The sequence below is a fragment of the Drosophila novamexicana genome, unplaced genomic scaffold, assembly GCF_003285875.2.
Source record: "Drosophila novamexicana strain 15010-1031.04,08,12 unplaced genomic scaffold, DnovRS2.1 tig00000108-arrow-pilon, whole genome shotgun sequence".
In the NCBI taxonomy this organism is placed as follows: domain Eukaryota; kingdom Metazoa; phylum Arthropoda; class Insecta; order Diptera; family Drosophilidae; genus Drosophila; species Drosophila novamexicana.
Window position 1 is genome coordinate 3945003 of NW_020824772.1, and position 24316 is coordinate 3969318.

At 41.1% G+C, this 24316-nt stretch overlaps 1 protein-coding gene across 1 annotated transcript; it reads right to left on the reverse strand.

The window, feature by feature from the left end:
* Positions 1 to 47: 47 nt before the first annotated feature.
* On the reverse strand, positions 48 to 23768 carry LOC115772057 (ETS-like protein pointed). The gene is made up of 7 exons (XM_030718001.1): positions 23543 to 23768; positions 23310 to 23426; positions 22752 to 22955; positions 21652 to 21879; positions 1522 to 2483; positions 1290 to 1447; positions 48 to 1224 (listed from the first exon to the last, which is right to left on the reverse strand). The coding sequence occupies exons 1-7, from the start codon at positions 23766 to 23768 to the stop codon at positions 1161 to 1163; spliced, it is 1959 nt and encodes a 652-aa protein (XP_030573861.1). The 3' UTR covers positions 48 to 1160.
* Between the last annotated feature and the right edge of the window lie 548 nt (positions 23769 to 24316).

Sequence of the window (24316 nt, forward strand, 5' to 3'; positions counted from 1 at the left end):
AGGTGCTACAACATTTTGAAGTTCATTGTGTTTTTTGATTTTGTTTTATTGTATAAATTGCTCTACATAATACGTGGCTACATGCTACGAGCTAGGCTTAAATATTTTATAGCTATACACAACTTTAAACATATTTTGAATGGTCAATTCTTAAAGCATGGAAAACTCTAAGCAGCCAGTAATTAAAAAAAGTAACTAAGAGTATGCTATGTAGAGTTTATTGGTCATACTAACATATCTACACATATGCATACATACATATATGTATATATGTACCGTATGCGTACTTAACTGTGGTGCCGTTTGACGTTTGAAAAGTTTTGTGGGTTCGCCCGGAAGCGCAGTAAAGTGAATATATATAGGATAGAGGATCCTTTTAATATATGTAAATATATATATATAGATATATATATAAGTAATTATATAACTTAGTTGTACCAGAAGCACAGGTTACACATAAATATGATAGACTTATATATAAGCCTTAGTATAATTGATATTATAATGATAATTTTTAATTATTATTTATGTACACGCACACACAACTTTAGAACTAGAAAAAAGCGACCCCGTTTGCAAAATGAAAAGTAAAAATTTAACAAAAATGTAGCTTTTAATATCACTTTGGGGACATGCACTCGTTCTCTTATGGCCTCTTTTACGATGGTTACAATTGGTAGCATATAGAACTTTAATTCGACAACAATCGCATTGCACACAAAAATGTTCGATAATTTAATTTTAATTCGCTTCATTTAATCCGGACGTGAGCTTCATTCAAATCGCGCTGTATTAATGCATATTGAAACTGGTTTGCTTGATTCATTGATATTCCAATGCTATAGATTAAAGCCTTAGTCAACTACTTAGTGAATAGACTAAAGGCTACCGTATTTTCAATTAATTTCAAATTAATTCAAAAGTCTAATATTTTTACATGATAATTACAATGTGATTACGACGGCCTAATACACACACATTAATCTCGTAGCAAGATCGCAGGTATTGCTGCTGCTTAAAATTTAACATCACGCTTGGAAACAATAATTCTCAAAAGTATCTTTTCCCATTGAGTACTATAATTTGTGGGCTTTCGATCGCACTGCAGATCAAATCTTATTAGCTGTCGCACTTCAAGCAGCTTCTGTGCTGCTTGACTGCTAGTCGACGTCCTTCTTCTCGATCTTCAGGTCGAACTTGGCCACCAGCTCCTCGGGCGTGTGTCTGAAAAGGACGTTTTTGTTAGTCCCATTTTGTCCACAGTTCTATCGTTTCGATTGATTACTCACCCCACCAGATTCTGCAGATCACAGACGAAGCGATAGACATAGCGTTTGCCCGCCGTCTTGTGTATGATGTTCTTATCATAGTAATAGCGCAGACCGCGGCTCAGTTTCTCGTAGTTCATCTTGGGCTTGTTTTTGCGTATGCCCCAGCGACGCGCCACCTATCGGATAATAGATGTAATAAACATAATATTTAGTAAAGATTTCAATTAACAACCATTTGTCGTGCATTTACCTCATCGGGATCGGTTAGCTTGAACTCCCAGCCATCTCCCGTCCAGGATATGAAACTCTGACAGGTCTTGTCCAGCAGCAATTCAAGGAGAAATTGCCACAGCTGTATTGGCCCGGAACCTGTAAAGCAGGGCACTCCACCCTGCGTTGTGTAGCCGCCCAGCAGCGTTTTGTCCAGACCCAAGGTGGTCATATATGCCGCCGGATGCTGATGAGCATGCGCGCCCCATTGATCCATGTTTGGCTGGGCACCCATCGTTGGGAACTGCGCATCGTACGCCGCAAACTCTGGCGGGAATGAGTCATGGAAACGTCTATTATACGAATTGTAAAAGTCCGGACTGGAATCCATGTAGCCATTGCTGTTGGTGCTGCCGCTGCCATTGCCCGCACTGGAAGCCTGGCTCTGATGCTCCTGCGCCGAAAGCGTGCTGTGATAGTCGCTATCATCGCCGCCACCAGCAGAAGCGCCTCCACCGCCGCCCGGATTGCCCCCTCCACCACCACTATAGTGTCCGGCGGCCGCTGCTGCAGCCAAATGTGCGGGCAGTCCATAGCTGCTGAGATCTGTTGGATCGTTTTGAGCATTCGACGCGTAGGCGGCGTTGCTGCCATTGGCGGACTGTGTGCCCGGCTCCTCTTTTAGCTGATGTTGGTAGATAGCCGCCATGGCTGTCATGTAGTTAATATTGTTGTTGTTGTTGTTGTTGTTATTATTATTATTATTGTTGTTGTTGTTGTTATTGCTGCCCGCATTAGCGTTGTTGTTGGTGTTATTGTTGCTGCCGCTGCTGCTGTTGTTATCGGGAGCATTTTGCTGCTGCACGCCAGGCGGCAACATGTTGTTGTTGTTGCTGTTGTTGCTGCCAGTGTTGTTGCTGTTGCCATTGACATGCTGTTGCGATTGCTGCGGTGGCGGGCTGCTGTTGGTGCGATCGTGTGCGTTGCTGTTGTTGTTGTAGCCTGCAAGATAACAAATAAAATATGTATAAACTTTATTGTAACGTAATTGTATTTTTAGTTGATAAAAGTTTGCGAGCGAATCATAAATAAAATCTCCTGATGCCCCACAAAAATAAATACATTCCAATTTATAGAAAAGCTTATTATTTTTTACAATTCTTCAAAATGCAATATTCCAGACTTACAAACTTTTTGAACAATTAAATAATTTATCTTCATTTTAGTTGTAAATAATAAATAAATAAAATAAAATAAATAAATATAGATATATTTAATCAGATCTGCTTAACAAGCAACAAATTCTAGAAAGATATATAAATACATGTAAAGGTTTCAAGTCCAGACATTTGAGATGTATCCAATATGAATTACATACATTTCGAATCCTTAAAGATCTACATTTGTTTTATTTTCATTTGCTCTGAAGACATTTTAGCATCAAATGGGGCGTCTCTGACACGAACACAATTCGAGGGCAACCGCTTCGGAAGCCAATCAAAATTCGAAGCGCATACCAATACAAATGCCTGTCGCCGCAATAGATACAAAACACAGATACACACGCATACCGACACATACACACACATACAGGAGAGCGAGTTGAGCTACCCTCTCTCAATCTAATGTGGCCTGTGAGCGCACGCTACATTAATTGTAAATACGTCGAAATTTAACACGTTTCAACGAGTGTGTACGTACGAATGCGTATGTGTGCATTGGTATCTGTGGGATACGAAAACCTGTTGCACACATACACACATATAAACATTCGCGCTGCTTCTCTTGCTCGCTCCAACCCGACGAGCAACTAGCTCAATCTCGCTCACTCGCTCGCAGCGGGCGAAAGCTTAGCGCGTTCTCCCATTCGCTCGGCGACGGTATTGCGCAGATACAAAGATACAAAACGCTGCCCGTTGGCTGAGGCAACGGGCGGCACTACAACAAAGAGTTGGGTGCCTCCCACGGTTATGCACACAGTGGCACAGCATCTCGGCTAGGCTAACATGTATCTGCGAGTTGTGCATCTGTGTGTCTAAGCATCTATCTATCCATGTATCTAACTTTTAGTTAAGTCAGTCAACCTACGTGCAAGTAAAGCATAACATTTTGTAGATGGTCGCATTGGGGCATTTAACAGCCGTCCAATCTCCTCCCCCTACATTCAACTTGTTGCGTGTTTGTTGTTGTTGTTGTCGTTGATTTGGCTTCTTGTTGCTGTTGCGGTTGCTTGCGGGCGTCACACAAACAAACAAACACTTGCAAGCAAATTACAATTTAATTATGCGTTGAGGGTTGTGCGCACATCTTTGAGCTACTTTTCACACTCCAACACCTCGATTGTAATTAAAATTGTGCGTCATTTGATGTCCGCAAATATTTGACTAGCTTTGTGCCCTACCTGAGCTAAAGAAGTTAACATCCGAGTCCGTGTAGTAGGCATTGCCCGTTGCGTGATGCGACGGCGGCGAATAATCGCCCACAAAGGGCGTTATATCGTTGAAGTAGCCCAGGCCCAATGAAGCCGCTGTCGAGCTGCTTAAGGCGCCCGCCAGGCTGCCAATGCCGACGCTGGCGCCGACGCTGCCGCCGTTGCCAGCGCTGGCAAAGCTATGCGACGAGGCGTTCGAGGAAGCGCTGGAGCTGGAGCCGGAGGATGAGGAGGCCGTGTTGCTGCCTGTGCTGCCGCCGGACAAGCGATGTTGCTGCTGCTGCTGCTGTTGCGTAGGTGAGACATAGTGCGTATGTTGCTGATGTGGCTGGTGTTGCTGCTGCTGTTGCTGCTGCTGCTGCTGCTGAGGGTGTTGCTGATGCTGCTGTGGCTGATGATGATGCTGCTGTGGCTGCGGCTGCGGCTGCTGCTGTTGCGCTGGCAAGACATGCTGCTGATGTTGCTGCAGATGCACCGTTTGCTGTGGCAAATGATAGTTCGAATAGTTCTCATAACTTTGTAGCACCATATTTTTCGATGTTGTTGCCGTTGTATAGTTATAGTTGGGCGCCGTCTGGCAATTGTTGTTGCTGATGTTGCCGCTCCTGCTGGCAGTGTATTGCTGCAAGTTCCTAAATTGTTGCTGCTCGGCTAATGCTAATGCTGCTGCTGATGCTGTTGCCTTGTCGTTATCCGACGCGTTTGCTGCACTGATTATGGTGGCATTAACTAGGAACGCAGAGGGCGGCATTTCTTCGCGTTTTCCAATTGATCAATTGTCAAAAACTGAATGTTAAAAATGCACGTCATTGACTTTTTGAATGGTCCACACAAAAATGCTTCTTGGCTATATATACTAAATGCTCTTCTATACAAATCAAAACTGCGGGATCCGCACAACTGTCAACCCAATTGACAACGTTTCGAATAGCCACACATACACACAAGCACACACATTAATTGTAAGTGGATTGGACTGTGGTGCAGCTGGCTTATGCTGGTGGTTCTTGCAGTTGTATTAAAATTGATTTCACTTTTGGGTAATATATGAGTATTTTAATTTTTGCACTGCCGCTGCCACTGCTGCTACTGCTGCTGCTGCTGCTGGATGCGGGTTCTAATCAATTGAGTGGCTTCTGGAATTGGTTCTCATAAAGTACACATATCATGCGCTTAAGTATGCAGATAGATAGATAGATTCTACAGCATGTGGGCGTTAGCATTTAAGGTTTGAGTTTTGGTTTGGTTTTAGGTAGCGCCGTTTCGTTGCCTGTGATTTGAGTTTGGTTTCGTTTTCAGATTGCAGTTTTAGTAGCAAACTTTTTTATTATAATTCGCACTTATCGCACTATCTAAATTCCTTTGTATTTCATGTAGCTCTTTCATTTCACTTGTTGAGATTTTTAAAATATCTTTTGTTAATTGTTGTTATTTTTTGTTGTTTTTTTCATATTTGTTATGTCGACTATACGAGTTCCGTCGCATTTTTAGTATAGATTAAAATTTAACACTTGCTGGCAATTCTCGTATTTAATGGCAAATAATTGAAGGCAATTCATGAAATCAGTCGCGCTGCTGCTCAGATGCTTTACACTGTGCACACACACACTAGCACACACACACGCGCGCACACACACATGAAAAATAACTTGATAAATTAATGCGCATATCGTACATATTTTATATCGCATTTAGTTATATATATTTCTCGTTTTCTGTTTAAATATATATTAGCAAAATGTTGCAACACTTTTCAATTATTTATTATTCGGTTTTATTCTTGAGATATTAGCTCGTTGTTTTTCTCTTAAGTCCCGTCTCAAATCTCGTACAACGGCGCGTATACACGATTTGTGTGCTGTGCTGATCACTGATCAAAAATACGAGCGAACGTTAAGTCGAGCGACGGCAGCTCTTCTACCTTCGACATCCGTTTAAGAACTGAAGTTGCGCTGAAGTTGTACGTCGTGTTGTTGCCTGTGTCGGCACCATTGTATCTAAGAGTGTGCGTGTGTGTATCTGTGGTGCGCTCGCGTGTATCTGTGAGTGCGCACTCGTGTATGTCTGTGTGGGAGCGCCTCGTGTGCTGGCCAGCGCGTTCGTGCGCTCGGCTCCAGCCACACGAGCCACATGCATTCGCACACTCGCACACTCGCACTAGTGTGCCATTGGCAATAATAATAATCAAGAGGAAGGCATACTTGCACAGCGCTTACTCACAGATACTCTCCGGCTGTGAACTAAGTAAGAGCATGTAAAGCCTATGGATATACACGTAAGTGTATCGAAATTTTATTTATATCAATTCCTATATGAGATTCGACTCCACTTGTTGCCGCTAATTGCAGCTACATGGTATTTCGACAGTCGCTAATTAGTTTTCCACAGTACAGTTGCCATCAAATTAGCCAGCCAAGATCATTAACAACGCGACGCCAACACACAAGAGCAGCAAACCAACCATTTTGGACCACCAAAATGGCTATCAGCAGCGGCCCACAGTCCACGGCCCACTGGCCGATGGTCAGCGGCATTCGTATTGGAAATGTGAGTGTAAATGCGAGAGTGTGTGCGTGTGTGGGCAGCAACTCATCAGCGAACAGACGCCAACATTTTGCGCTGATGGACCAAAAAAAAAAGCATCTCATAGATACGCGCGCACACACACACACATGCACATAATTAAACAAAGTTGGGATTGGCCACTGCTGCCAGCTGTATGAGATCATAACCAACGGAACGGCCAACAACCCAGTTGCGTTGAAAGCTGCTGTCGAGTCTTCAACAATACCAAATTAGTTGCCGTCTTTATGATTATTATTTTTTTTTTTTTTTTGGCGTACGTGTTTTTGTTGCTGCCATAATTTGTGGGCCGAAAAAAAGGGAAGGGGCAAACACACCATCTCTTAGATTTTTCGTGTTGTATAATTGTGGCAAAAATAAAAATGGTGGCTTATGGAACGTGTTGTCGTCCAACTTGCGGCAACAGCCAATGACAAAATGAAGCGTAAATTACGTGTAATATGAAAAGACACGTTCAAATGCACAAAAACTTCAAAATACCTAATGATAAACCACTTTGGAATATGCACTTAGATTAAAGAAAACAAACGCATGCATAACCTTAATTTTATGAAATACATATTTTGTCAGCCATTAAAAAAGTGTGTTGCAGACGAATCTTATCGCTTATATGTTATCAGTTATAATTTGTATTGATTTAGCTTGACTGATAAATATGGCATGACATCAAAAAAAAAAAAAAAAAAAAAAAAATTAAAACTGCAATGGCCTCAAAGTTATAAAGCTCAAGTATTTCCAGGAAAAATTGTTGAAAGTACATTACAGTTTTACCTTGTGCGTTAAAATACAATAATTGCTGATAAAGCATTAAAGTTCGTCGACAAAATCTTGAAGTTGAAAGAAAAACTTGTAAATATATGTTGCTTAAAATGCTGAGCGCTGGAAAGCATTAACAGCTGTTGTCCATTTGCGGTGGCTTTAATGAACTTGACCACAAAAGGATCGCCAATTGGATTTGTATACAGCTCATATTCATTATTTCGGCCACTTACATATTCTGGCAGCACACGCACACCCACCTAACAGAACTTGGTAATAACTAACAACTAATGTAAAAAATATATATATATTTGTATTTAATATTTTGATTTGCTGCGTAAAGTGGCAAGAACAATGGAAGCATCAGCGGAAATACACAGAAACAAATACAAAAAACAAAATGAAATGTTAAAAAAATAAAATAGGAATACAAAAACTGAGCGAGGCAATGACAGCTGTGGCTGCAAGAGCGAAAAGGAGAGATGTTGTTGTTGTTGCTGTTGTTGCTGTTGTTGATGATGTTGATGCGCCTCGCTTACGGCCATTTCCGGTTGAAGCACGTGCGCACTAAAGAGGAGACACGGAGCCACCGTAAAGCAACCACCGCAACCTAACGCACCAATCACAAGCGGAATCACTGGCGACAACAACAACAACAAGAACGAACAACACTCGAATCCTATCCCAACTACTTACCCAAAACGCACACGTTCGAAAAATTTGAATCGAAAATTTGACAAAAAACGCGCCGAGCCGAACATAATAATTATGTGCGTACCCTGCGTTTCTGGATAGGCAGAATACCAAATGAATGCCAAGTGAATATTGAGTGTAGAAATGATGGTTGGTGTGTGCCAAAAGGATTGAGGCGTTGCCCAGGAGCAGGCGGCGGCAAATGTTGTTGAATTTCAATTAAGAACAAAAAAAAAAAAAGTAAAAGAAAACTTGTTTCCTTGAACAATAGAGCAGTATCCTGGTGCCAAAAGGGATTACAATTTAATGCAATAACGCGCTGTGAAGAAAAGATGAACAACTCCTGCCTGACACTGGCTAAGGGGAGTTGCAGGAAGCGCCTACCATACGGTAGGGGGGATAGAACAAGGATTCGCTTCAGCAGCTGCTGAGGGCGGAGACAGCAGCCAGCTCAGATACTCAAAGGAGCTGGAGCAGGGGCAGGACCAGGAGCGGGCCACTCGCTGACACTTGAGCCGACTGAAGAAGGCCTGAATTGATATCAAATTAAAGCTGGATCTGTACCTGGCACTCGTGTGCAAACTGCTGCAATTGCAGAGGAGCACAATCAAGGCCTGGCCCTGGATCTTTTGCTTTTGTATTTGAGTAAGCACTTCCGCTGTTGCCTGCCACACGTGTCTCCTACTCTTTCTCGCTCGCCAGCACGCGCTCTCTTTCACTCGCACTCGCACTCTTTTCTGTTGCTGCGGCTTGTGGCACTAATGTAAATCGGATGTCAATGCATCGTGATGTGTATATAAATTATCAGCCACAGAGCAAGAGAATAATATGCGTGCAGAGTGCGAAAGACTGACAGAGAGAGAGAGAGAGAGAGAGAGAGAGAGATTGCTAGTATGTGTGGAGAATCCACTTCAACACAGAACCTGTTAGAAGCAAAGCTAAATAAATAAATAAATAAACTGTTAGTCTGCAAAACGGAAGGAAATCATAAACACAGCAGTAGTTGTTAGTTGTTGTTGATGTTTTGACACGCATACTATCATAATTACAGCTGCACTTGGGCCACCAGGCGACCAACAAGCAACAAGCAAAGACCAACCCAACGCCCCACACAGACTCACACACACACACACACACACACACACACACACACACACACACACCTGTTGCTGCTTCCGTGCAGCGGTGGCAAAAGAAAATATCAATTTTCTACGTAAACTGAAGCTGGCCAAGATGCGTCCGCAATTTAACTATATAGAGCATCATCACATACGATACGAGTACGTATTGCATTCGAGATTGTGTACCTGCATTTTGACAACAAAATAAACAGATGCAGCTCTAAAGATATGCTTTGATTGTTAGACTTGTAAACAACACACACACACACACATAAATACAAACAACAGCATTGAATGGAGCAGCGGCAACACCAGCAGGAGCATGAGAATGAGGATGATCATAGGAATGGGACTGGGAGTGGAAATGGGTATGCGAATGGAAATGGGTATGGGTATGGGTATGAGACGTTGCCTTGTGAGTTGCATTATCTTTGCAGCTCCTTGGCGCGCATGTAGAGCGGAAATGAAACTAGATACTTTGATAGAGCGCTTGCAAGGAGTCGCTCTCCAGCGACAGCAGCAGCAGCAGCAGCACCATCATTGATCTTCAGCTCTGATGAGGCACAATGTAATGATCTGGCCATAAATGAGGCTTGGTTATAAATATTATTGATCTTGGTACTTGCGCGTACTTGAGCTTCTTGATTAAAAATTCTGCTGCAAATTGTTGATCTTGGCTCAAATGCCAACCACTAAAGGAAGCATTGATCTTGACCAGAACGCTACCGTAGGCTATAAAGTTTACATATGCCGCATTCCTATCGAACTGCGTTAGTATGAGAGTCTAATACCACAGATCTACAGGCAAGATCACAAGATTAAGGATTATACATTTTTTAACCTTCAATTGCCATCATTTTAAATGCATCTTTTCTTCGGGGCAACAGTCTCATCTCATTTGCTGTGGGTGTTGCCGAAACTTGATTTTATTTTGAAAGAAGTTCTTCTCAAAATGACGCTAATAATATATTTAAGAGCAACAGGAAGTAACCATCAATCAATCAATCGATCTTCAATCAGAGCTAGTTGGAATTTATTGATCTGGTTTGGTGTACTCTGCTGTTGCTGCCGTCGGGCCTTCAACTGTGCGGACAGTTGGTAAGTCCTAAAATTTGACTGACTCGCTAAATGGCTCATTTAATACCGTTCCCCACTGAGCACAGAAGGTGGCATGCGGTCAGCAGCAAAAAAAACCAACAACAACGACAACAACAGCAGCAGCAGCAACAACGACAACGCAAAGCATAAACGAATGAACCTGAACCCTGCGAGAACGCAACTCGAACGGCTGGCTGAACGTCAAGTTGTGCACCTGTCCAACTATCACCATGACTACGCCGACAACAACCATAACAACAACAGCAGCAGCAGCCGCAGCAACAACAAAATTCGGACAACATGTGTGCCCTGTGGAGTGTACGAGAGTGCGAGAAAGACGCCGACCCCAGGCCGAGGTCCGGACAACTGTTGTGTGTGCCTGAGTTTGCGCTTTTTTCCAATGTAATTCGTAGCCAGATTGTGTGCCACACACACACACACATACACAGGCACACACACGCACGCAATCGCCCACACATTTCCGAGTTTTGGTTCCGAGTTGTGAACGCTGTGAGAAAACTGTTGGTTGCCTGGACGAAACGCTGCACACAGACACGCAAGATGCAGCCAGGCGATATGGGAATAGGATATTAGAATGTCAGGCGAAGGATCGCCTTGGCTCGGTCGGTCGCCCGGTGTCTGGCCCTGTTGCTGCTACCTGGCAGGCCACTTTGGCGCTGCTGCCTTTGGCTTGCCTAATTTACTTGCGCCGACGCATTGTCCTTTTGCTGCAGCCGAATTTTGGGCTCGTCCTTTCTCTTTCTGGCTCGCCTGCACTTGTGGCTCATTCATAAGACTGAAATCTCTACCACTTGCGCGCGGCAACAAAGGCACTGAACTAAACTGAACTGAATGTTCTTTAGGGCCCCTCTGGGCTTCAAGGTATCGATACGGAACTAAAGGAAGTAAATTACCGGATGTTGTATTCTCATTTGCTTGTTGTTCTTTGTGATTCACCGAGATATCCTACGGCTTTTGTGCACTCCCGGCCCACAACAACCTTGCTCATTTGTCATGCTGTTCTCTGGATCTTGTTCTTCACGCTTTTCGCATGAAATGACCAATAATAAACCTTCCATTTCAGCCTTTCCCTTATCCACTCTGTTTTTTCTTTTCATTTTTGGCAAGCCATCGGGCAATCGAGACACACACACATACATGGTACACAGATATTTATTCGGCGGCTCATTAATTGCACATATGCAATTGCTTTTTAATAGCCCAGCTCAGACATGGTATGCGCAATGTTTTCCCACGGCTGCTGGGGGTAGTATTCATTCCCTTTCTGTCCAGGCTTATTTATAAAAAAATGCTATGTTTGAATTTTGATAAATTACACGACAAATGTCCAACCCACGACACAGGCGAGTCTAACGTTCCAGCTCATTGCGTCTAAATGTTTCGTCCTGCCAAAGGATACAATTTTAGGGTGGGAGGCACAAGTCGGGCGTGGCTAGGCTGCAAAATATTTACCATAGCTTAGGTAACTAAAAGTAAATGCTGCTAATTGGAAAAACTTCATTAAAAAATCGAATTAACGATAAAAAGTTAAAGTTTGTGCACAACAAGAATTCAAAGTAGTATATGTAATATAAATTGTTAAGCTGTGCCTTGTGTTTGTAATATACATTTTTGCTGAATCACTATTAATGATGTTAAATATTGCACACATATATTTTGTGAATCTATGTTTGGGTTCAGGATCTAGGCGCTTCCTTTGAAACGTAACTGCATGCCAACTGTTCATACTTTGAGGCCTTATCTATGCAAATGAGGTGAAGAACTTGTACAATATGCATGAGTACTAGAGTCTGGGCAAACAGGAGAAACATGGCAGGTAAACAACAACAAGAGCTGCAAATGAAACAATATGAAAACAACATCAACAACATTAACGGCAAAGGCAACAACAAATCAGCTGCGCAAGCGCACAGATCAAACGACAAAATGCCGACAGAAAAAAAAAACAATCCGGGACGGAATGGGGCGGGACGGGGGCCGGGGACGGTACCGAGTGCGGTCTCTGGGCTGTTGAAAAATTGCAAAGGCCCAGCAGACGAGCGAAAAACAAAAAAATTAAAGCTAAAACAAGCTGAAAATTCAAATTTATTTACACTTTGACGCATTTAAAACAAAGCGAGCGAGAAAAAACAAAACCGCCCAAATAACAAAAAAAACAGCAACAACAACAACAAAACAAATAAATGAGACGAAGGCAGGCCAACAACAACAACAACAACAGCAACAACACATAACGATGTGAAAATTAAATGTAAAAGCCAGCGACACGAAGAGAAAGAGAATAAAATAAAAATAGGCAACTAGCCGGGCAGGGCGGCAACTGATAAAATCAAGAGACCAACTTTTGCACTGAATTTACGAGCCCGCAGCCCAAATTGCATTAGCTTTCGGAATGAGAATTTTCCCACGTTGTCCGGAGAACTCGAGCCTGAACTTCAACTAGCTCAGGTGCTGGCTACAAATTATAACATTTGCCGAATGCCAACTCTACAAATTGTGCGCTGTGCGCTGTGACAGTAGCAGGAGCAGGACATGCCGCTGCAGGTCCTGCTGGTGGTGGTGGTTTCTTCTATCTGATAACCATCATCAAGTGCAGAACCCACCCCGAGAAATGTTGCACTTGCTGCAGCCAGTGCTGGAATTCAGCTGGGGGCGCACTCTCACCCTCATCCTCACATTGCCACAGGGCCCTCCAGCCATGGTGACCCTCACAGAAGTTCTCGTTTTCCCTAGTTTATTTGTTGCATTTCCATATAATTTTGTTATTTGTCTGTCGAGTGACAAGTGTTGGCATTGAATGTTGTTGCTTTTGCTTGGTTCGGGTTTGGCCTCTGTTCCCAAGGGTGTTGGATCACCCGAGATCAGTGCACAATTAGCCAGGGGATAGTTTCCTGTGCCAAGGTCACATCTGATAACTGTTTGTGTTGTTTTGAAATATGATAATTCAATTGTTTCGATTTTCGTGCAATTCAAGCCTCAGCTAGACTTTGATAATTGGCAAGATACAAATGTATCTTAAAGATGTTCCCCGTTCTACAGTTATGGCACAAATAAATTATGAAATCAAAGCATTTTCTATGCAAGCCTCTAGCGAATAATTCGATTGGCGGGCAGTGAAAAATGGAAAATTCACACAATTCAATTAGCTGGCGGCCACAAAATTGCGTTCATGAAAATTACAAATGCCGCGTGGGCAAATAAACAAAAAAAAGAAAATGTGTGCATTTAAAATGGGGAAAAGCCAAAAAGGCTGATGAAAACTGTAACGGCGGAAATATGCAAGGAAATTGCAAAGACGCTGACTGAATGATGGGCGCCAGTTTTTAGTTGGGCGTGGCACCAATCTGGCGAATATTTTCGCAGATATTTTCGGCTTGCTACATTGTCCGGAAATTGTGGCTGGTAAAGGGACGTTAACCAAAGACATTCATGAATTGCCAAAAACGGCTTTAAATTTAAAGAATTCGTTCAAGCTATAAAACATATACCAATTCGAAATACTTATCATAGATAAGTTAAATGAACTAAGGCAAAGAATACTCGATAAATAATTTGTATCTTAAAACAAGAGTGCTGTAGTCAAGAGTACCCGACTAGGGTATACCCTGATTCTTCTGCTACCAACACGAAATACAACATTTACAACAATTCAAAAAAAGTTTGTTTCTCTGTACTTACTATTCAAGAAGCTACATATAAAATTTTGGTGACTCCAGCTCTTAAGATCTGAGAGGTTTGCTTTTATCGATTGCTTCGAAACAGGGCAAGTTATCGACTATCGGAAATAAACTGACGAACAAGACAATTCTCCGGCTCTTATAGATTCTTAGGTCTTACGTTCATGCATACGGACGGATGGACAGACAGACGGACATGGCTAGATGGACTCGACTGTTGATGCTGATCAATAATATATATACTCTATGGGCTCGGAGATGCTTTCCCCTGCCTGACTCATACATTTTTACAAAACCATTATACTTTTTATACATTTTCAATGGGTTCAGGGTATAATAATTTCTATCTGAAAATAATTTCTAACCAAAATAGGTTTTTCCTCCCAGCAGTTAATTCGTTATAATTGAAGCATGTTTTCAACATATTTATTAATTTGTGTGCTTTAGACTTGAAATTCGCATTAATAATATAATTATCGAAACACACACACACACACACACACGCACTCATACACTCACACACATACAGGAGCAATGGCAGAAAAAAGCGCAGCCTCACATCCGGTCAACATTTTGTCGCCATTGCCGTCTCTTTCATGTGAACTCTTTTGAGGCAACAGCTGAAGTTAAAAAAAAAATAAAATAAAAAAAAAGAGGTAAACCAAATTACACAAAGCTCTTGCACAAAGACACACACATACACACACACACACAGTTGAACTAAAAGAGAGAGAGAGATATATATGTAGAGTCGGGAGTCGGATTTGGATTCGGAATCGGAGTCTAGGCAGATTGTTCGCAAATCTAAAACAAGTTACAGTTCATTCATTTCCATTCATTCATTCAATCGAGCAACGAACCGGCTTTCGGTGCTCCATTCATGTGAAGCGGCCAGCAGCGGATGTTGGCGTAGTTCTTTAGGGGGCTTCAGTCTCAGTAGACTTCGTCTCCGTCTCCGTCTCAGTCTCAGTGTCAGTCTCAGCCCCAGTTTCAGGTCCAGTCGCAGTCTTCGTCCGAGTCTCAATCTCAATCTAAGCTCCAAAGACGATTTCCCTGACTAAACACACACTCACGAAACGAACATAATTTGATTTTATTTATATTTGTTCGTTAGCCGGAGTTAATAATTATAAATTGGCGTATGTTGTTGGCCAACTCGGGCCACATCTGGGCAGCAAAAAGTTACAGATACATTTAGATATCTTAAGTTGTGTGTCTATGTGTGTGTGTGTGCGTCAGTATTTCTCCATTTTGTCGTTTGTTTTTTGTTTGCCTAATTCCTAATGATGCATAAAGTGCTTGGCTTGTCGCTCTTTGGTTGCCTCACAAATAACATTTTGAAAGTTGATTGCAAATTAATTGCCAGCCAGCCTCCATGCATGATTTCAATACGTTTTTCAAAACGTTTTTTGCAATGCCAAATGTGTACAGAAAAATTAGCTATGCATCAACTAAATGGGTTAATTATTGACATGGGGCAAGTTTTTAGTGTACTGAAGAAAAAACATAAAAGATTCAAGAATTGATTTCAGTTCAAGTATTTTGCTTTAATTCAATAGCAGCAAAAAGCAGTTCAGTAATTTAAAAAAGGCTAGAAATTAACTTTGTAATAATAGACTATTAATTATATGATTACAATTAATTTGCATGATTTAAAGATTGAGCGATTTTATTGAATTAAACTTTTGAATAATACTGCGATACGACTCAATGATTCGCAGTGCCAAGCAACTAAAAATAAAGCTTCGTTTTGGTTCAGTTGTTGTCAAAGTTTTGATTATACGTATTTAGTTATCTGGCTCGAATAGTTATTGATTATATTAACTAGTTTCTTATCATGATTATTTAACTTGGAAGTCATGTTACTTTACTTTTTTAAAGAAAAGATGCTGCGTTTTGCATATAATATTGTATTTGGTATGAATAGTCTCCAGTTAAAGCTCAGCTTAGCTCACAGCAAATGTTAATATTTTGTAGATACAAATTATTTGCAGCTAGTGTTACAAATGAATCCATGTATGAATCTATTCGTTTTCACTATGCAAGCCCGTTTGTATCTTTCGTCGCTGCGTTTCGTTCATTGCCTTTTGCTCTTGTGTTGTTGTTGTTGTTGTTGCCGTTGCTGTTGTTGTTATTAGCGGCTTTCGCATTATACAATTTAATGTTTAATTTTTTTCCCCCGAGTCGAAAACAAAACAAAAACAACAACAACAAAAAGTCCAACTCACAGTTGCCGTTGATGTTGTTCTTTTGAATGTTCTTTGTTTTAAATTAACTCGACCGTAACGCTTTTCTATGGCGTAAATTTACATCTACGTACGTAACGAAATAAAACGAGCACAAAAAACGAAAAACTGAAAAAAAACGAGAAAAAAGGCAGCTCGAGTCCCAACACCGAGGAGACGCCGTCATCGTCACCGGCGTCGACAGCAACAATGGGTATGAAAAAAATCAACTAAGTATAAGTATATAGAAATATACTGAGAGTAAACGGGTAGACGAATATTGCCACCATATACAAGCGAGCAGACGTAAAACCCATTTGAATTTCAACCTATGAATACGTAACGCCGCCCAGGCTGGCGAGGGGTGCAGCAACATATTAGATCCAATGCCATTGCTGGTGTTGCCGTTGGCGCGCGTCAGATTCAGCTGAATATGGTAATAAATTAAACGAAATCCACAGAGAACACTGCAATCTGGCAGTAGCTAACTAACTGGCGATCGCAGCAACCACACCAGCAAGAAGAATGCAAGAAAAAAAGGGAAACCACAGAGTGCAACCTCCCCCGATATGAGCAGGGCTAAATTCTAGGCTGTGCGGCTTTTGAACCATGCTAACATACACAGAAAATACCATTAAGCTGAACCGTTCACTTGACTTTTCACAGCTTGGCGCGCTCTGCCACCACCACCACCAGCAGCACCACCAGCAGCACCACCAGCAGCGGCAGCACCACCAATAGTTGACCAACGAAGCGCGCAGGCGCGTAGTACAAATCTTTGGCTTCAACAATTTACTGCGCTGCGACTATGTTAATTAGCAGCAATGTGATTTCTGGCTTGAAGGCCCCCGAGTTGGCTCTAACCATTGTTGCTCCAAGTATGATTAATATGCTATTCTAAGTGTAGCCTCTGCCACGGAGTGAAGTGGGCGCATTAAATTCCGCTAAATGCTATAATAATATGCCTGATGCCCGTTGCTAACTTCTAGATGGCCCAGTAGTTAATTTTCTTTCTGTTTGGCTTTTTTGCCTCGCTGCTGCAACAATGGCGTTAAAATTAAAAACGAAATTTAATTTTATGACCTTAACAAATTTGCAATCAACATAATTTCAAGTCGTAGATGTTATGACTTAAGGGTTTTATGTGCTCTATTTTGGCCATGGTGCGTGGTTCGTATATTAGCTGGCTGTCTCTATCTTTATCTCTCTTTCACACACTCTCACTCTCTCGCTCTCTCTTTCTTGCAGCTCCCCATCGCGCCGAATGTGAATGTCTTTTGACCGGCCCCATGTTCTGCTTGGTTGCCACATAATTTGTGGGAGGCGCAAATTGTCTTGCGTTAATGGTTGAATTTAGTGTAATTAATAATAGGCGGAAGGCACTAAAACTTATTCATTTTAACAGACTTACATTGTATGCTAATCAAGAGATAGATCATACATATATATATCACTGCAATGCGTATCAATAATCTCTATATCTAGAGCATTTTAAAGTTCGTCTTAAGCACATTGTAGAAAACAACATTTAATATTTTACACATTTCAATTATTATTCTCGAAATGTCTCATTTAAAGTTTCGAATTACTATTATTAAAACATTTTATCCCCAAGTAATTCTTGTACATACAAGCATGCTGAAAAGGTAGGGTATGTTTGATTTGCTGTTTAATTTAACGAGCATCTCTAGACTTTAATTACTAGTTTTAGCCCAACTTTCACACGTCGTCTCTTGAGTGCAAATTAAAAGTATTATATATAAATCTTAGCTTTATAAGGCTACACACACTTACACACACACACGCCCAGCTGTGTGTAAATAAGTGTGATCTGTCACATGCAAGGAATTCCATTGTCGCTTTCAAAATCAACAAACTGTAACTAAACTAAAACGCTTGGCACACACTCAAGAGTCCACAAATGTCACAAATACACTCACGAGTACTTGTACTTATATTCGCGATCGTCGCCAGAGTTCACAACAAGATATGTAGATGTGTGTGCGTGTGTGTGAGAAATTGTCGTTGAGTGTGTGACACGCAATATGGCGATCAGAGGCGTTAGTTCTGACTCTGACCCCGTGGCGTTGCTGTGGAGTAGTTGAAGGTGGAAGCGGGGCGTCTGCATGCGCACTCAAATGTATCTACAAGTCAAATATGCATTAAATGTGTCATTTTGTGAGGCAACAACCTACGCGCGGCACGAGCAAAGACGCAACTCGCATGGCCAAGCGATTTGAAAAGCGAGTGGAGCACTCACCAGGCCAACTGACGGACTGACTCTCAGGTCTGTCTGATCGGTTGGCTGGCTGGGCTGAGGTTATATGCCGACATCAGTTTGATGTTCATGTTGTTGTTGTTGTTGTTGTTGCTGCTGTTGCTGATGATGATGAACATGAATCAACAGCCACACAACGGCAACAATGGCAACTCTTCAAGCTTGGACAAACATTTCACGCATCAGGCATTTTATTGTGTAGAAATATATATATATATATATATATATATATGCTACGCGAATAAAAACTAAAAACAATATAAAACCAAAAAAAAAAAAAAAAGGAAACAGCACTGAAAATAGAACAAATTTTTCGCAAATATACGTTTAACAATAGCCCGATCCGTCCGTTGGGCTGGTGTTGAAAGGTAGATGGCCTTTCTTATATCTAGCTGGGTCCAAGGGCTTCTAATTAAGCCAGCAAGCATATGGGCTTGACCACATATTTCAAGTCGCATCGCATTGTATCGGGGAGAACAATACGACGGCAGCGCTAATAAAAACAATTTTGCGTGCAAATATCTAAGATACACTAGCCCAGATGCGCTCTCAACCAAAACATTCGAAGACCCTGGCTGTCCATACAGACACAAACACACACACACATACCTAACTGGTAATCATATGTGAGCTATCTGTGGGTTATTGTATCTGGTCGTTTTGCACAAAGTGATGAGTAAGCGTTAGCTGCGAAAATTGATTCAAGAAAATCAAATAGAAAGAAAAATAACATATCTATCTATATATGAGAGTAGGCACATTGAAAGTGAAGAGCTCAAGCAAAACTATGCCGTATGCCACATAACACCAAAATGTAATGCGTTCCAGAATGCAACAAAGTTGTAAATCACTCGACGTGCTCGCCGGGTGGGATTTGGAGGGGGATGCCTAACTATGGATTATATATATGTATATGTATATCATGGTATATGTGCTCAGAAATCGCTGCCCGATGACGAAACTTCGAAGCATTTTCAACTTTTTTGCGCTTGGCTGACTTTGGTTGTAGGTGTTGTATTTGTTGGATGCCAGTTTAGAGCTCTAGCTCTAGGTGCGGGCAGCGGCAGCTCAAATTAAAACAAACTTTACAAAAGAATACACACAAAAAACACAACAACAACACAACAACAGCAACAGCAGCAGAAAAAGAAACAACCATAAAAATAAATTCAAGTTAGTAGCTGGGCGTTCATGACACTGTTTCTTGGTTCTTCGACTGTTAAATTTGGAAAACCTTTGCAAGGCATAAACTCAATTTTAATGGGCACAATTAATCATAATTTGTTTTACTTTCAATGGTTGTATGATTTTTCAAGACATGTTCAAGTGTCGCTTTTAATTGTAAATGTCGAGTAGCGAACTAGTTAAAATCCGCCAGACGAACACCTGGATGAAATAAATATCAAGACTTCATTTACATAATTGCCTGTGCACTTAAGGACATGGCCCTGAGAGCCAACTCTTGCAGCTAGAGTCAAAGTGTCAACAAGTCATGAGCTGGAGTGCCAGCCAGAGAAATATATATATATATATATATATAGATATATCCAGCAAGTCCAACAGTTTTCACACAATCTGAAAGCTTCACGGATCCATGTACATAAATTCATGTATGCAAATGATCAAAGTGGACCTGAGCGCGGGGCTGCTTAGGGGGCAGCTAAAACATCAATAATATGTAAATGCAGCAAATTAATGACTGACAAAAAGACAATCGAAACGAATTAAGCAAACAACCTACAAAACCAGCAGGAGGCTTACCATACCAGACTTGAACGCCGCACGTTGACAAGCCGACTCACATAATTTGTATGCGGGCAACGGGCAACGGGCAACGCAACGATCTGCCAGATGAACAGAAATAAAAGAGGGTCTCTGCGTCCATATAGAAATTATTGAATCAAATTGAAGACGTTGAGTGGCAGAGACTAAAATAAGCATTTAGGAACGCGCACTCTACACGAATTACGATTAAGTATTAATGTAGATTTTAGCTTGAAGAAACTAACTAACAGCAAAGTTGCACGAGTGCAAGAGAACGTTAGACACAGGTACAAATAGATGCCCGCTAAGTACATCAAAACTTAGCTTAAACCTAAATATATTTTTCATATTCGTAGCATATATCTTGATCTGTTACTTCGCTTGATCTGCAATTGGTTTTGTTGCTGCTTAAGTTTCATTCGCCAGCAGCTCAGCTTAAGGAAGCGTATGCAGTAGTCGTGTAATCCTTTAAATTTATATTAAAAATTATTGTTTTTTTTTTTTTTGTCAAATTGCTTGATTATTTCATTAGCTGTGCACACTTATGGCTGCGTATATGGAAATATAACATTTATGGTCATAATGTGTCAAAGCCATAAATTCAATTAATTTTTTATAATGTCAACAGCAGCGGCAACGGCAGCGACTGAGCCCTATTAGTTTGTGAGAGTAAACTAACAGTAACTCGTTGTGGGCAGCGTTTTGAATATTAATAAGTTTATGTGGCGCACGCTACATCATGTTAACACGGGCTCAGCAGATGCTGCTGCAGCTACAGATACAGCTACAGATACAGATACAGCTACAGCTACAGATACAATGCATTAATGATGCGTCGCTGTCGCTACAATTTGTACGGCGACGCATTTAATAAATGTATCTCAAGCTGTGCTGAGGGATTTCGCCGTTTCGTTTCGAATGTTGCCTTATATGTAAACAATTTAAATAGATATTTAGATATGCTGTCGACGTGGACTCCGGCTGCCTACGCTGGCGCCAGTCGCAGCGCCGACAACATTTAGCTATTTGTTTTAAAATTTAATTTCCGTTTCAATTTCAATTTCACATAAATAAATTAAAAGCCAATCCGAAAATACAAATAAAACAGCTCGCACACCACACTCAATGGATTGCATATCGCATTGGCGATTAATAAAGATCTGGATCTGCCCATTGCTGGCCAGACAGATATCGCTGCCATATATAATCGTAATCGTTGTTCGTAATCGTAATCGTGGTCGTAGGTGCCTCGATTGGCTGCTTAGGCAAATTATTGCTAAATTAACATTCCGCCGGATGCACTAAACATATTCCAAACTATCTTACAGATACATAGATACTTGTATCGCCTAAAATTTGATGGGAGGATGTGCCATAAACAACGTTGATGCCTTAATGGCCCGATTCAATTCATGAGCAATAGCAAACATCACTTGTCATTGATTTAACACTAATTATACGATTAATCTGATGCCTATTTATGGATATATCCAATTTGTATATGGATAACATTCGCTTACCGCTGTGTGGCATGGCAGGCGTTGGGTGGAAGCTCTTATCACTGCTCGCTGTTGTTGTGGCATAATCCATGGACAGGCGGCTCGCAATGCTGTTGTTTGAGACCGGCGTGGTGGCCGGTGTTGTTGGTGGGTAATTGGCTACCTGGTGGTCTGATCCACAGACCGAGGCGGTGGTGGCCGATTCAAAGGAATTCCCATGCACAATATCCTCATTTGGTTTTTCACAATCTGCGTAAAGGAAATTCAATTAGTTAAACAATATTTTCGTTACATTATTATGATAGACCCAAACTAAAAGCTTTTTAGGTTTTTAAACTCAATAAATTATTACAAAAAAAAAATTGTTACACTTGCCGCTGATTTAACGGGGCATTTGTTGTTGCACGAGGCGAAGACCTCAGCCAAATCTAATTCCGAACCGGACTCGGACCGGACAGGAAGCAACAGGCAATGGCATAAGGAACCCGTTCGCTACCAACTAAACAATCAGCCCCCCGCTACCCTACGGGCAAATTTTGTCCTTGATTTCGTTATCCCGTTTCGCCCGACTGGCCCGAAGACTTCCGTCAACTCAACTCGCCAATTTGGCGTTCTACTTTATGGCCAGGTAAACTTAGTTTGGCGCCTAAGGGTTTTTATTAGGTTAAAAAGCATGATGGAAATCCACGCTATAGAAAAAAAGGCCAACACTTGCAATTCAAGTGATTTGATGGAATGTTGAACAAAAAACATAATAGACAATGCTCTAAATTACATAAAACAAATATCATATTTGTGAAATTAATGGAACCATTTACGTATTGCTGATTTAAGGGTTGAACCAGAGGGGATTAAATATTGATTCCTATTAAATGCTGGAAATTCTCTGGATTCATTTCATCCAACTAGTCTATTGATAATCCAATTATTGACGGTCCTATACAAGGTACATCTCTTGCTTTAAGATTTTATAATTTTTTATAAAAATTCAATAGATTTGACAGACTATGAGGGCAGTATTTAGTTTTGTAGTTTACAGCTGGCTGGTTGACAGACTGACAGATTGACTCATTAATTGACTGGCGCCAACTGCTGCTGTTTGATGCCAGTCACGTGCTCACCTTTTTGTAGTATATCCAAGTGCTCCCAGAGAATGTCGCCCGTGAATGCCGGGGTTATGGCCAGAAATTTCTCTTTGCCCAGCTCGACCATTTCACGGCCGGTCATTTTACAGAATGGCCCCAGGTCCATGGAGAGCAAGGAGAACTCATTTTTGGCCCAGTTCAGCCAGTAGATGACATGCTCCTCCGTCCATTCGCGGGGATCTGCAAGGAATAAATAGTTTTCAAATGGCATACGTAATTGAATTAATTACTTTTTCAAATGCCGCATTCATTGGTTGCCTAATTAATTATTATTATTCGTATTCTTATTGTTGCTAGTTGTTGTTGTGCGTGGGAGCGCTGTAAACCAAATTTCATTTCTAAGTCTATTGCTGTGGGAAACGATTAATATTCATTTATGATCACGTCTTTGTATGGGACTGTTTGTAAATTATTATTTTATTGGCGTTGCCAATGCAAGCAATTGAAATTTAGACAAGTGCATGGGAATTGAATTGTGTTTTCGATTCGGGAAAGTTTCTTAGCTTATGTTTGGAGCTTATTTTAGAATCTTACCTTTGGTTATATTACAGTTTTGCACCTCCTTTTCCCAGGAGGCAAATGAGGCTTTCAGAACCTCATTCACCTTCCGGTTGGTGCCGGGCGTGAGGGGCGGCAATGTTGTAGGCACATCTGCAATAGATTTAAAAGAAAATAAATTAATTACGCAAAGTTCTTGTATATTTAAAAGTACTTTAAGCTATTTTAAAGTTAATGCTCTTGCTCAACATAATTATCTGCCTAATTACCTCGTAGTCTGCCATTGCTCGTGTGCAATTGCTGCAACTTGTGGGCTTTTAAATGAAATTTACTGGTTAGGCATTGATAATTATTGCTCAGAAATGTTTGGTGATTGTTGTTGTAGTTGCTTTGATTGCTGTTTATGTTGCTGTTGTTGTTGTTGTTGTTGTAGTTCGCTGAGCGCAGTGGCGGCAACATGCGACAATCATTCCAATCGATCCATTCATTTGTCATAATTTTGCAGTTACAACTCTATGTGTATCTAAGCTGTCCAATGAATATGTTGTTATGGGTTAAGTATTGTTGTGCTCTTGTATGTCAAAAGTCAAACCAATTTAAGATCATTCGTATCATTCACAAGCATTCACGAAGGGTGGGCAGACAACGATCGTTGGATTCAATTGCTTTCAATTTATTGGCGTTAAAATCAAAGCATCAACAAATTTGACCCGAAATGTCAGTGAAAGTCGCGACCCTTTCGTTAACGACGCCGCCCTATGATCTTGTAGATACAAATGTATCTAGTGATTGGGCTGCGCAGATACTTCACTTGGGGTGCTAGATGTTTGCTTGGTTTGCCTTTTGTTGCTTTTGTTGCAGCGCACATTCATTTAAATTGATGGCATTTAATGCTAATTAGTCATCACAGCACTAATATTAACTTGTAAAATGTGGTTATTGCCTTGGCAAAAAGTGTTAGGCTTATCAGTTGGGCTCTTTTTTTTTTTTAGATAGACGACACACACTCTCATTTACATACGCGCACAGAGCGATAAGATTTA

Excerpts from the sequence above, each read along its gene's own strand:
- LOC115772057 (XM_030718001.1), bottom strand. The coding sequence starts at position 23,768 with ATGACAAATGAATGGATCGATTGGAATGATTGTCGCATGTTGCCGCCA. Across the intron at positions 1,448-1,521 it reads AGCTAACCGATCCCGATGAG|GTGGCGCGTCGCTGGGGCAT; the intron begins GTAAATGCACGA and ends ATTATCCGATAG. Across the intron at positions 1,225-1,289 it reads GATCTGCAGAATCTGGTGGG|ACACACGCCCGAGGAGCTGG; the intron begins GTGAGTAATCAA and ends CGTCCTTTTCAG.